The sequence below is a fragment of the Pantherophis guttatus genome, chromosome 4 (assembly GCF_059756535.1).
Source record: "Pantherophis guttatus breed Tessera chromosome 4, ASM5975653v1, whole genome shotgun sequence".
Taxonomy (NCBI): Eukaryota; Metazoa; Chordata; class Lepidosauria; order Squamata; family Colubridae; genus Pantherophis; species Pantherophis guttatus.
This window is the reverse complement of record NC_142066.1, coordinates 61,373,815-61,387,471: the sequence shown is the minus strand read 5'-3', so window position 1 is coordinate 61,387,471 and position 13,657 is coordinate 61,373,815. Positions and strand designations below refer to the sequence as shown.

The following is a 13,657-nucleotide window of genomic DNA, read 5'->3' as shown; positions in this document are numbered from 1 at the left end:
TGGAGTCAAAGAAAAAGAACTAGAAAAAAATCACAAAATATTGCGACCTGGCCATCGAAAGTACCCGATTATGGATGAAATGTGATAGTGATACCCATTGTCACCAGGACACTTGGCACCATGTCCAAGAATTTTATACAGTACATCATTGCAGTTTCCTGCAATAACACCAGCAGAACTAACTGCGCTATTTGGAACATCGTATATTTTAAGAAAATACTTGGTCAATTCCTAGGATGCTGGCAGCAACCCGTATCAACCATCAGTGCCAGTTAATAATATTTGTGATACATTTTTAAATGTTCAGTTGACTAAGTTTCATGTTTAATGAATAAAGTAAATAACAACAACAACAACACTATTTTAGTGACCCATTTCCCTAGCAGAAAATTATATGGGTCCCTTGTTTTAGCTTAATTGGGGAGCATATTTATCTTTCCTTTAGCATGCTTCTTGGTGACAGTCCTAAACCTTTTGTGATTTTATAGCAGAATCATTTACTAGGATTATCAGATCTGGGCTACAAATATGGAGGCCAGCAGGAACAACTCTCTCGTCTTAAAAATGGGAACTAAAATGGAGATCTAATCCTCAACTATGGTTTCTCCATGCTTTTAATTCTTTCTCTATTCCAGGGGTGTCAAACTGGTGGCCCATGGGCTGCATGCGTTATGTGTAGGCCACGTCCACCCAGCTCTGCAAAGGCAAAAAATGTCACGATACGTCACAATACGTCATGTGATCGAGTTTGATACCCATGGCCTATACAAAGGTTTCTCAACTTTAGGAGAATTTAGCAATTTTAGGATGGACTACTATTTCCAGAATTCCCCAGCCAGCATTCTCTTGAGTAGAAGTCAACACATCTTAAAACTGGGTGCTGATAAACACTGATCTATACAAATTTATTCAATTTATATGCCGCCTAACTCTCCTGATTACAATATTAAGCTAAATGCTATAGGAACCATAAACTATTGGGCTAATGGATCTGGGCTGCAAAAAATCCAGATCACTTGACACAACAAATATATTGATAAAATTCTAATCTTTGCTGTCATTTAGTACATTCTGATATCTCCAGTCCCAGGGCTATACATTATGTTATCCTGCTATATAAGTGTAATCAATTGTGATTTCTATTAGCAATCTCTTTTTACATGATATACAAAATCGGTCTCTGATAACATCCTCAACAAGGGGCTTTCCCAATCTAAAAGTACTGCTTAATCCCAAGGCTGGAAGCTTGTGAAGCGAGATCTCTATGTTTTCACAAGAACGAAAGAACAAGCAAGAATAGAATAGAATAAAATAATAGAATAGAATAGAATAGAATAGAATAGAATAGAATAGAATAGAATAGAATAGAATAGAATAGAATAGAATAGAATTTTTTATTGGCCAAGTGTGATTGGACACATAAGGAATTTGTCTTGATGCATATGCTCTCAGTGTACATAAAAGAAAAGATACGTTCATCAAGAATCATAAGGTACATAGGGTATAAATAAGCAATCGGGAAACAATATCAATATAAATCTTAAGGATACAAGCAACAAAGTTACAGTTGTACAGTCATAAGTGGAAGGAGATGGGTGATGGGAATGATGAGAAGATTAATAGTAGTGCAGACTTAGTAAATAGTTTGAGTGTTGAGGGAATTATTTGTTTAGCAGAGAGATAGAGTTCAGGAAAAAACTGTTTTTGTGTCTAGTTGTTCTCATGTGCAGTGCTTTATAGAGTTGTTTTGAGGGTAGGAGTTGAAACAGTTTATGTCCAGGATGTGAGGGGTTTGTAAATATTTTCACAGCCCTCTTTTTAACTTGTGCAGTATACAGGTCCTCAATGGAAGGCAGGTAGCAATTGTTTTTTCTGCAGTTCTAATTATCCTCTGAAGTCTGTGTCTGTCTTGCTGGGTTGTAGAACCAAACCAGACAGTTATAGAGGTGCAGATGACAGACTCAATAATTGTAGAACTGTAGAATTGTAGAAATGTAGAACTGTATCAGCAGCTCCTTGGACAGTTTGAGCTTTCTGAGTTGGCACAGAAAGAACATTCTTTGTTGTGCTTTTTTGATGACGTTTTTGATGTTAGCTGTCCATTTTAGATCTTGCGATATGGTAGAACCTAGAAATTTGAAGGTCTGTTGATACTGTGTTGTTTAGTATTGTAAGAGGTGGAAGTATGGAAGGGTTTCTTCTAAAGTCTACCACCATTTCTACGGTTTTGAGTGTGTTCAGTTCCAGATCGTTCTAAATCATGAATTGTTACTGCTGTTTTTGTCTAGGCTGTTACACTTTACATTAATGATTTTAAATTATGTATATTTGATGTTGTAAGCCACTCAGAATTTTTGGAGTGGGCAACTACAATAACTATAACTAAACAACAATAATGGATATGACAGCGAAATCAACATAGGATGCACTAAGGCATTTGACAAAGCAGACCACAATCTACTTCTTCGTAAGCTAGAAAAATGTGGGATAGACAGCATCACTACTAGATGGATTCATAATTGGCTGACAAACCACACACCCACAGTAATTCTTAATGGAACTATATCCACATGGAGGGAAGTAAGCACATGACCATGAAGAAGTCTTTGGACAACGCTGGCTCTTCGGCTTTGAAACGGAGATGAGCACCGCCCTCTAGAGTTGGGAACAACTAGCACATATGTGCGAGGGGAAGTTTTTAAAAGAGACTGTCTTAGACAGCCATTTGTCTGAAATAGTATAGAATCTCCTGCTTGAGCAGGGCGATGAATAGAAGACCTCTAAAGTTTCTTTAGACTATTATTTTGTTTAATAGCAGCAAAGATGTTTCATTCCGCCATTCCTCCCCCCCCTCCCCCCGCAATGAGAGGATATAGCCTCGTGAACATTTTCACCGAGCTCGACCTGCCACCTTGCTCCCGTCCCGGCTGCGCGGTCTTTAAAGTTAATACTTAGGTCACGAAACACAAGCAGCTCATTGGCCACCGTTGGCCACGCCCTCCCCACATAGCAAAGCTTTGAAAAACGTTAGCTATTATGTCCCTCGCTGCCTGCCTTAGGCCGCCAGTCGCGCATGTCCGTTGTTGTAGAGCGGAGGTCTTCAACTTTAAGATTTGTGGACTTCAACTCCCAGAATTCTCCAGCCAGCTATGCTAGTATAAGTCCACAAATCTTAAAGCTGTTTGAGAGAGAGAGAGAGAGAGAGAGAGACAGAGAGCAAAAAAGACGCCGATCGTTCGTGTCCCCTGGTTGGCTGACTTCAGTGACTGCATGGCGTTTATGTGCCAGCGGGATAGCTGGGTTCAGCAGGTGCGGAAAGAGGCGTGGGAGTGGTGGCTCTGATGGCTGCCAGGCTCATTGCCGGTATTCGGGGCGGATGAGCGTTTGCAGTTTTGCTCTTCGTCCGTTTGCACTGGAAAAGGATTCTTGCTGTAATCTTTCCTGTCTCCAAAACTGGAGACAAGCGGCTTTATTCAGAATTGGAAAGACTGCGCCTAATCACACCCCTTTTGCTAGCACAAATTGAGACGAACAGTTGCAGGGTTCCTCCTCCCATTAGATTTTTCTGTATCCAACAGATGCGGAATTTTAGAAATCTACAGGGCTTATTGAGCCCAGGACAGCCCATTGTTCTTTTTTCATATTTTTGTTTTATGAATATAGAATAATGTTCTATATATAGCAGATGGTTCCTGTAGGCCTGGTTTCTTTCTCAAGCAATTGTTGCCATTCCTTATTATAGCTTACTCTCGAGGAACTAATGCTAATAGGACAATGTAATGTATTGCAGAATATATTTAATTACTTGCATAATACAATATGCTGATATAAAAATCAATTGATTATACATTGTATGTCAGTAGGAAAGGAAAGCCCAGGAAAGCAAAAGGGAAGAGTGAGGTTTAACTGCCCTTTGCCCAAGAATAACTTGTTTATGAGCAGAGTTATGACACACTAATTATAGGAAAGTGCCTCTCAAGAGGCCACATCTATAGTATTTGGTCTCATTTTAAGAGATTTCTAATCTGTGAAGCATTTTAGAAGACAACTGGAAGTGAAATTGGACGTTTTAAAAAGTATATGTATAATAAAATGGATTTACTGTGGGTTATGAAGCTGGTATATACATGGTATGGAATTAAAATGTACAGAAATATTAAAATAGAAGTTTGGGATAAAAGTTGCATCATTTGCTGAATGTAATAATTGTAACAAAATGCATGCAGTTCTTCCCAGGAATTTACAGAGAAGAAGGTTTTTGTTAAAAACATAGTTTTTCTCATTGTTCATCACTCTTGGCTTTCACATGATTCACTTCTTTAATCTCAACTTTCTATGTGTTAGTTACCTCCACCAAAACTAAAGATCCCTTCCTTTTTCTCTTAAGTTTACCACCCAGGTGGTCTCCTGCTGCTCAGCAAAATTATCTACAGAAATTAATAGAAAGAACATTTTGCAAGGTTTCCATGTCATCCTGGAAGACACTATTCTTTTCCCAGAGGGTGGAGGGCAGGTACTAATAATTGTTCTCAAAGTATTTTAGAGTTGTAAATGATTGTATATTTCATAGTATGTTGCTTGATATTAAGTCTAACTTTATGTTTTTAAAACCAAAATTTAAATGGTCAATATACTTGTTAGGAATACATGATTTTCTTTTTACTTTTATATATGTTTTTGTATTTAAATATTTAATGAGGTAATTCAGGAATAAGTTCCATGGAAAACAGTTTTAACATAAAAAGATAGGCTTGGATTGTATACATTGTGTTATATATGGTAGTTTGAAAATTCTGTAGTGACTGTAATTCTTCCTAAAAACCTTTGGTATGAGATTCATAATAATTGAAATTTTTACTTATAAAAGTAAAATTGCTCAATTGTAAAATTATAAAAATAATTATATCAATTATAAAAATAATTGAGCAATGCCTTTATTTGTGCAGTCATTCATTGTTGCTCTTGTATTAATAACATTTATTTTGGAATATCTGTGGAAAGGATAGCATTTATTAGTTACTTTTTTTCCTAGAGCCTACCCACAAATAAAGTTTTAGTGAATTAAGTTTGTCTCTTTTATACATTTTGTTGAGGATGTTTTTTTTCCCTCAGAAGCTGGGATTGTAACTTTAAATTTCTTCATTCCAGCCTGATGACCGGGGATTTATTAATGATATCCCTGTTCTCAGAGTCATCCGACAAGGTCCAGATGCTTTACACTTTATCCAGACACCACTTGACCCAGGAACTAAGGTACAACTGGTGCTGGACTGGGACCGGAGGTTTGACCATATGCAACAGCATTCAGGTGAAGAATTGATGCATCTGATATCCATCAGTTTGGGTGATATAATATAGAATACTTAAAGAAACCCAATAGAAAAGGTTTGAATAGCTGATGAATAATTATCTGTTTCAGGACAACATCTCATCACAGCACTTGCAGATCTGATGTTTGGATACAAGACAACATCATGGTAAGCGGGATGCAACTTTGCTCCTTGTCTTTCTTGCTTGTGGATTCTAAAACTAGAGCAGAGATAAGTTGCAAAATCTGTAGAAATGTAACTCTTTCAGGTAATGCTGACAGACTTAAAGCCTGTAGGATCGTTATTAACAAAATGTTTTGTAAAAAGAACAGATAACCATATGGTTTATTACAAAATAAGTATCCACAGTTGACGATATTTTATTTTAGGACAATTACCTTTCTTTGATGAAATGACTGACAGAGCACATTCTGAATGTAAGATTCTATTACCCGAAAATAGGTTTTTAAGTTTTGAAGATTTTATTCACCCCAATGAGTTAGGTAATTTGGATTCAGCAGACTTTTCCCCAAATATATAAATTGATGTCAGTCTGCCATGTCTGTCTTCAGACTGATTATAAATTGGAGATCTCATGGACACAACTTTTGGCTTGCTGTTTTAGATTTTCCCCTGATTTTTGTACATGTAACCTGTTAAGGAATTTTGTAAAATTACATGCTTGCATGTGATGTTACTTTAGCTATTTCTAGTTAATGAATTATGTTTTCTTCTTTTAAAATTACACACAAAGCAAAAAACAAACCTCCCTCTCCACCTCCTGCCAGCTACAAAAATATACTTTCAATGTTTCTTAAAGCCATTGGGAAGAACAGAATTTCATCATTTTCTGTCTTAAAAATGCAAGTAATTTTTAAAGAAAAGGTTGAAAAAATTCTTTTTTTCTACCTGATGTAAAAATACAACCACAAATCTAATGGTTATTAAATATTGTGATTAATAAAGAATATTTTGCTTTCATCTTAAATCAGAATCCTTTTTTTTTTTTTTTTAATTTGATTTATATGCCGCCCTTCGCCGAAGACTCAGGGCGGCTTACAATGTGCTCAGCAATAGCCTTCATCCTTTTGTATATTTATACAAAGTCAGCTTATTGCCCCCACAACTGGGTCCTCAATTTACCTACCTTAGAAAGGATGGAAGGCTGAGTCAACCTTGAGCCTTGGCGAGATTCAAACCCTGCAGTAATTGCAGGCAGCTGGTCTTAATAACCAGCTTAATAACAGGGTGTCTTAAACCCCTGTACTACCAAGGCTCTTTTAAAAAAGAATATGTAACTATGCACCATAATCAAATTGGAAAGTCTGACAAGGTATGAATCTAGTGATACCCACCAAGCTAGACGATTAATAGAAGATAGATATATCACTGTTATTAATTTTGATGACAGAATATTATCTTCAGGATTATAGGGGATATGATTATTGTTAAGAAACAATAGTAGAGCAGTTTGTCTGCTTCCAAGACAAATACATGTCTTGTATACATATATGCATATCTGTATAACAGAATTGGTGGACCCAAGTGGTTTTCCTCCCAGAGGTGTACTCACTTGGTTTGTGTTTGGTATCCATCAGTTGGTGGAATTAGGAAGGCAGTTATTATTTGGGAAGCCTTGATGGCTTTCAGAGCTCTGAACTGCATGTAAACAGAAGTGAATCCTTGTGAGTGATGTTGTATTCTGAGGCGCAAACTGAGTTTGCTGCTATGCTGGTCTTTCTGTTATGCTGCCTGAGCTGCTTGAGTCTATTGCCAGATTGGCAATAGAATCACTGAAACTGATGGTTCTAGGACAGTCATGGTGAACCTTTTAGACACCGAGTACCCAAACTGTGTGCACACGCATGTCCAAACTGAAAGGTGCATGTGTGCATGCACAGCAGAGACCCAAAGACCAGCTGGCCGGTGGGAGGCAAGGCATCCTAACACCGGCAGCACAGCAAGATCTTTTTCTTTCGTGAGCTTCTGTTTCGTCATTTGCAGGGAAACAGAAGCTCATGAAAAAAATGCCAAGGAGATCTGACCTGGGGCAATGGCGCATGTGCCAGCAGAGAGGACTCTGTGTGCCATCTCTGGCACACGTGCTGTAGGTTCACCATCATGGATCTATGGTGAAGCGTGGACAAGAATGGTTCAACCATTCTGGCCCTCTGGGATTTCTCAGTGGCTTTTGATATTGTTGATCATGGTATTCTTCTAGACTGGCTGCAAGAAATGGGGGTAAAAGACATTGTCCTATGGTGGTTCTTCTAATTTCCCCATGACCAGGTCCACTCAATATTGATGGGAGTTGAGAGGTCAAGTCTGAAGCTCCTGATGTACAGGATGCCATAGGGTTTGACACTGTCATCCTTTTTGTTTAATATTTATATGAGGCCACCGAGAGAGGTTAATAATGATGGCTTAGTACATCTTGACTCCAGCTATCCAAGCAATGCTGTCAAAGTCTTGTTTTAATGCCTGGAGGCTATGGGAATCTGGATGGGGGTTTCACCTTAGCAAGATCAAGATGTGGGTTCTTGGACTACCCAGTTCACTAGATCTCTTACCTCTGGTTCTAAATGTGATTGCAGTGCCCCATTCAGACTGGAGCAGTCTGGGAGTTTTCTTGGAATCTCAAGTCCTGCTGGAATAGCAAATGGCACCTCTGGTCAGGAAGGGCTTTGTGAAGATTTGTCTTGTGCAATTGTACTTCTACAAGGCTCAGGAGGCCCTCCTTATAATTATATATGCTTTGGTCATCTTGCAAGTGGACTTTGCAGTGTGCTGTATTTGGGCCTGCCCTTAAAGTCTATACAGAAGTGGCAGCTATTCCAGTGCTAGGCAAATGTTGCTATGCCCTTGTAACAATTGCATTCCTTAAGTTGCACTGATAACCAGTAAGGTCCATGAGAAAATTTTGGTGGTCCGCAGAAAAATTATTTGCATTTTTTTATATTGCACTAAATACTATTTATCTTTTTTAAAAAAAATCATATTAGTGGTCCGCAGGATTTAAAATTATGAATTTAGTGGTCCCTGAGGTCCAAAAAGTTGGTGACCCCTAGTGTAGAGGGTAGTTATTTGAGGGACTGTTAGCTATAGTGTCTGCCTGTCTCTTTTGATCCAACACTTGACTTGTTTTTGGTCAATCAAGCAGTGCCATTAAAGAGTCATCAAACAGTACTCAAGAAACCAGCCTTCTCTATTGTTGCCCCTGTCTTCTGGAATAGCATCCTGCAGCCTACAGATATTGGTATTTGTACAATCCCCTCTGTCCATGAACCTTAAAAAACCAGCTGTTTTCCTGAGCCTTGGGTCAATGTATCTTTGGACCTTTCTATATCATTCATGAATGTTTTTGGGTTTGTTCCCTTCAGGCTACTGTTCATTCAATTCGATATTATTTTTATCTTTTTTTATTGAAAAGCTTCAGAGAGTTGTTCCGGAATTGGAGAGCCTAGAAATTCCATGAATAAATGAATGAATGAATGATATAGAATGGTAAACTAGTGAATGAGATTAAAAACTGATTTTACCACAGTTCATATTTGCCCAAGGATTAATAAGCTATGTAATTCTCTACCTCCATTTCATTCCACCCTAATGCCACCCTAATGGAATGGCCAAGAAGACGCTTTGTGGATCTATGTTTTCTCGCTAACAAATAAGGAGGATATATTATATTGCTTTTCTCTGCCCATTGTAGGGAGCTGGGCCGTCAGCGAAGTACTATTGAGCTAAACACCTCGTCAATGACAGTAGATCAGGTGACAGCGCTTGAACAGAGTGTGAATGAAAAAATTCGAGCTCGAGTCCCTGTGATAGTACGAGAGTTTGCTGTGGGTGATCCTGAAGTTGAGATGGTAAGTTTGGGCTGCAGTAGTGTAAAAAGAAACTACTTTGTATTCTTCTCTAACTAGATATTGTATTACAGGTAAGGAGCCGTGGCTTGCCAGATGATCATACTGGGCCAGTTCGGATAATAAGCATTGAAGGTATTGATGCCAATATGTGTTGTGGAACACATGTCTCCAATCTCAGTGACCTGCAGGTGAGGCTCCACATGCAAAGTTTTATAAATTGAATTGCATTCAATTGCATGCAGATGTGCATGTCAGGCTGTCCTATAGAACAAAAATAGCCTCTTTGTGTTTGTAGAAATCTTTTAATCTGACTCAATGTTTGTTTGTACGAAAGGTCATTAAGCTCTTGGGTACAGAAAAGGGGAAAAAGAACAAAACCAACTTAATTTTTCTGGCTGGTAATCGGGTGCTGAAAAGTCTGGATCGAAGCCATGCCACTGAAAAGGCCATGACATCACTGCTTAAGCAAGTATTCCATTTTCTGTATATCACAAATGGGCCCCTCTATACCCAGTCACAGAGAAACTATTTCAGACTTATTGGCCTGAGAATTCCACTTAAGCAGTAGAAGGAAAAGCTTTGAGATTTTTCTCAAATCCAGAATCAGTGACACGCAGGTTAATTATTTACTTAAGGAACAAATACTTTATTTAAGTATATTTAAAGTTCATGATAAATAATGTAAGCCTCTGAACAATTGGTCCTAAGCTGAAAAAAAAATGTTCCTAAATCATACAGCAATTCCTATTACAATCAGTTCTGCATCCCCTATTAATACAAGTTGCTCCACTCACATTTCTCCTCAAAGCTTACTCTCAGTAAGATACTATATAGTATTTCCTGAATCCTGTGGTTGCCTTTGTATTTTAGGAATGGTCCCGAAGAACATGTAGAAGCTGTGAAAAGGCTGCAGAGCTCTCTGAAGCTGCTTCAGAAGGTAGGTTTTTGTCACTTCAATTTCTGTCATGGAAAGTTCCCAGCCTGGCTTTACAGGAACCACAGCAAGATACATCATCAACTTTATGTTAAAATAAGACATTGGTAAGCAGTTTACAGAAAAGCATCTTTAGTAATGGAATATGGAAACCAGGTTTGAGGAAGTGAGTTGGTTAGGAATGATAGTGACTATGACTGCAATTTTCAGGATAGTTCTGGAAGGATGTTGTCCAGCCTCTAGAAAGATGAGATTGAGAACCAGTTGCAGGCAGATTATACCTACTTGCCTTTCAGGACTATCCAAGGTCTGTTCTCTCAGCACAAAATTACATGTGATTTAGTATCCAGATGGGTAGACTACAGCTTGATCATGGAGAAGCTCAGTAACATTTATTGCATCCTTGTCCTTCTTTACCTTGCTAGGAATTTCCCTGCTCAGTCATTTCCTCAGTCAGTTAATCTTTGCTAAGTGTAGCAATTGATTGAGTGTAACGCATCCATGATGTACTTCTTTTTTCAGAATAATGTGAATTTGCTAAGAGATTTAGCTGTTCTTACAGTGCAGAACTTCAAAAACACCACAGCTCAACAGCCAGTATTTGTCTTACACAGGTGAGGGAAAAGACTCCTCATGTTTAAGCTTGGCAGACCAGCATGAGAAAAATCTATTTATAAGTTTGCTAAGAGTCAACACCAGTCTGACAATATTAGTATGGTGGAACCAACAAATGTCTTAAATAAGGGGAAATTCAAGATAATTGAAGTTGCCCTCATCTCCCATACACCCACAAACATGAAATGATATTTAATTTTGTCAACAAGAATATTTTAGTATCTTGAGAACTCTATTTTTACTTTAATAATAAATCCTTTAAAGCTCCATCAAGCAAAAGTGTGTTATATTTTAAATCTCCAAAAGACTGAAGTTAATACAGGTTAAATTATCAAACCAATCCAGGCACTCTTTGTGTGTCCAATAGATCTGTTACAGAGAGGGGTATGAGAGTGGAACTTTGGACTTATTTCTTATAAAAAAAATTTAAAATAGGAAAGAATTTTTCTATTTTTCTTAGGGGATCATGGAATATCTTTCTCCTCTCTACAGGAAAGATGGTGACTCTGAGTTCATGAATATAATTGCAAATGAAATTGGCTCTGGGGTGAGTCTTTTCTTGTTTCTCTAATTTTTAAAACAGATATTTATTTGTTGAAGATTTCCTATTTTAAATTTAAAGGAGGTTCCTGTTTCTGATACATTTGTTCCATGATCATTTGAAATATAACAGTACCAAACAAGAAGATTTATGACTGTGCCTGATAATGTGTCGCTGTTGTAGTGTTCCCCATTGTCAGGTAATGGCAATTCGGGCATTTCATAACCAGTTCACAATGATGAGGGTTGCAATATCCTGTGGTCATGTGCTCTCCATTTGCGACCTTCACAGCTGGCTTCCAACAAACAAAATAGATGGGAAAGATGGCAGGTGGTTGTAAATTGAAATCATGTAACTGGGGGACACTGTAACAGCATGGGATTTGTCGAACAACCACAACTGGAACCGCTGCAACTGCTATTATAAGCCTATGCATGATCACACTTTGTGACCATGTCCCTTAGTGATGGAATTGACAATCCTAGTTACGGTAGTTCTTGACTTAATGACCATTTTTAAACAATGGTTGAAAGAAACAATGAACTCAGGAAAAGTGATTTATGATCTGTTCTTGCACTTAACGACTGTTGCATCACCACCCACACAGCCACATGGTCACAATTTGGATGCCTGGCAACCAATATGCATTTACAACCAGTGGCAGTGTTTTGTATCAAATGACTGTTTTGTGACTTTTTTGAATGGTTTCCAGTAAGAATTGTCAATTGGGGAAGCTGGATTTGTTTACGATCTTGTGATTTGTTTAATAATTGCAGTAAAACTGGTCGATCATAAAATTGGGTCCAGTCACATTTATGACTTCACTGATTTATGATAGAAATGGTCTCAAGTTTGGTCATGTCGAGGACGCATAATTAAGTAAGGACCATCTATATATAATTTTTCTTATTATAAATAGTCTAATAGGCATTTGACATCTTTGCTATGGGCTTTAGAACATGGTTTCAAATCAGTGCAAAATTGAGGTAACTGATTATAGAAATTATAGCTTAAGGTTTAAAATGGAATAATGATCAGATTTAAACATAGAAGTATCCCAAATTAAGTATTCTCTGGTATTCTTATCCTTGAGATTCTACCAAATAAAGATGTGGAAGCAAAAGAGATGAAGAAAGTATCTCACTAACTTCAGACTTAATAGTTAACATTCAAGAGGGTGAGAAACTTTGCTAGCTTGCTGATCAGTTCTTTGTGTGTCTGAAGCTTGATTCAAATACTAAAGTTGTACTTGGTCCTTCTATAAGTATGAACAGACTTTATTTACCAACTAGTGCTCTAGTACTTTGATTAAAAAAAAAGTATATGACACGGAAATAGATATTAGTCCTCCACTGATTCGCAGTTTTTTTTTAAAAAAATGAGAATCAAATCATACTGATCTTATCTTAACAAAATAAAGTTGTAATTGCAAAGCACAGTTTCTCTGAAGACCTTGAAATGGCTGTTAAGAATTAAACTAGTAAAACATAAATCTTGCAGGGAGCCTGCTAATGTATTTGACTTACTACCAGAAATTTAAATCCTGATTTAAATATTCCTGTACAGTGGGACCCTTGAGCAATGAGCAACTTGTAAAGAATTTGTTTAGCAGCATTAGATCTTAAACACTATCATTTCAACAGGAAACTCTTCTTTTCTTATCTGTGGGAGATGAAAAAGCAGCTGGGCTGTTTTTGCTGGCAGGACCTCCAGAAGCAGTGGAGAAATTGGGTCCCAGGTGAGTTATTCAAAACAGTTGAAGTACAATCAAGCTATTAATTTGGCGACCATTGAGAATGGAGCTCTAGTCTGTTGTTTTGTCAGTTGACCGACTGATGAGTAAGGGAAATCTAATCTAACTGAACATATTGATTCACCTCTTTGTTGTTCTTCCCACAAGAGTTGCTGAACTACTGGAAGGAAAAGGAGCAGGGAAACATGGGCGCTATCAGGGCAAAGCTACAAAGATGAGCCAACGATCAGAAGTAGAGGCCCTTCTTCAGGCATTCACCAGCAAATAGAACTCGGAATAATGACTGGGCATCTGGACAATAGTGCAATTAGGGAAGAAGCAAAAGATTCAGCCATAATTGTTCCTCAAGGACTATTTAATAATACAATAATTTCTCTTTCTGTGTTTTTTGAGCGTGCCAGTATCAGCAGAAAAGAATTATCAGTGGTCTAATACTGCAAAGAGGGATATTACTAGAAATGAAAGAGATAAAATATGTAAGAGAGGTGTGGTATGTAAAACAAGCATGTCTGGAAACTTTGTTGTATGGCTGTAGAAAGAAACATCATAAACCATTTTTTTTTGGTATAGAGAAGAATTGCATTTTTCAGAGATGTGTTATGATATATGTTCCATAACATTTGTGATGCTTCAGTATCA

At 37.6% G+C, this 13,657-nt stretch overlaps 1 protein-coding gene across 1 annotated transcript; it reads left to right on the top strand.

Annotated features, from left to right (window-relative positions):
* The first annotated feature begins 3,038 nt into the window (after positions 1 to 3,038).
* Positions 3,039 to 13,589, top strand: AARSD1 (alanyl-tRNA synthetase domain containing 1). The gene is made up of 12 exons (XM_087894004.1): positions 3,039 to 3,309; positions 4,388 to 4,513; positions 5,149 to 5,308; positions 5,420 to 5,477; positions 9,019 to 9,175; positions 9,247 to 9,363; positions 9,510 to 9,640; positions 10,046 to 10,112; positions 10,632 to 10,723; positions 11,217 to 11,271; positions 12,909 to 13,003; positions 13,166 to 13,589. The coding sequence occupies exons 1-12, from the start codon at positions 3,271 to 3,273 to the stop codon at positions 13,284 to 13,286; spliced, it is 1,218 nt and encodes a 405-aa protein (XP_087750130.1). The 5' UTR covers positions 3,039 to 3,270; the 3' UTR covers positions 13,287 to 13,589.
* Positions 13,590 to 13,657: the final 68 nt, after the last annotated feature.